The 1,098-nt window shown below is 38.9% G+C and overlaps 1 protein-coding gene across 1 annotated transcript; it reads left to right on the forward strand.

Annotated features, from left to right (window-relative positions):
- Positions 1-532: 532 nt before the first annotated feature.
- Positions 533-1,046, forward strand: LOC119664855 (the record flags this gene model as incomplete). Its single annotated transcript, XM_038074226.1, has 1 exon — positions 533-1,046. A coding segment is annotated over exon 1 (514 nt), but the record flags the coding sequence as incomplete, so codon positions are not given.
- Between the last annotated feature and the right edge of the window lie 52 nt (positions 1,047-1,098).

Here is a 1,098-nt window from a genome sequence, read left to right on the forward strand (position 1 = left end):
TACAGTCATCAAGTATGTGGTTTTATGGACCTATGTTCCTGCATGGTCGGGAAGAACTGTGGCCTTCAAAACCATCATCAGCGTTAAAATTCGAAACCCTCATTGATCCCGAACGGAAGAAGGAAACTACAGTATCTACATTGTCTGTTGTTGAAGGCACAGCAAATCCTCAATACGACACAACAACTCATTTGGAAGACTTCAACGGATATTATCGTATATATTAAGATTCGTAAAAAGAACCAGAAGAAAACAAAATGATCATTCAAGCAATTTTTTGACTCCAGATGATCTAGATGCAGCACATCAGGTCATCATCAAAAGTATTCAATATGCAGAATTTAAAAATGAAATCAAAATTATGAAATCTGATGGAAGAATAAATGAGTCCAGTGCATTGGCATCACTGGCACCTTTTATTGATAATACGGGCATCATAAGAGTTGGTGGACGTTTGGATGCAGCCTCATTATAGTGTGACGCAAAACATCCTATGTTGTTGCCTTATAATGACCCCATTGTCAAATTAATAATGGAACAAGTCCATAAGAAATACATGCACTGTGGTTCGCAGTCTCTCCTAGCTAACATGCGTCAACGATACTGGCCAATTAAGGGCAAATTAATGGCAAGGTCAGTAGAACAACATTGTGTACGTTGTACTAAAGTAAGACCACGATTTTATGAACAACTGATGTGTAATTTGCCAGCGACAAGAGTACAACCTGGGCGACCATTCCTCACCACTGGAGTGGACTTTTGCGGACCTTTTTGGATACATTACAGAATCCGAGGCAAGAAACCACACAAGGCATACATTGCTGTGTACTGTTGTTTCACAACTAAGGCAGTTCACCTCGAAGTAGTTAGCGATTTAACCACAGATGCATTCATCGGATCGCTGAAACGTTTTATTGTTCGAAAAGGACACTGCAAAAATTTGTTTTGTGACAATGCCACAAATTTCGTGGAAGCAAGCAATCAATTACTTGAACTTGCAGACTCAATTCAAACAAACAAGGCACAAGAGAAGATAATTAACGAATGTAATGAAAGAGGAATAACATTTAAATTTATACCTCCTCGTGCACCACACTT

Source organism: Teleopsis dalmanni, unplaced genomic scaffold (assembly GCF_002237135.1).
Source record: "Teleopsis dalmanni isolate 2A unplaced genomic scaffold, ASM223713v2 unscaffolded_contig_2773, whole genome shotgun sequence".
Lineage (NCBI taxonomy): Eukaryota > Metazoa > Arthropoda > Insecta > Diptera > Diopsidae > Teleopsis > Teleopsis dalmanni.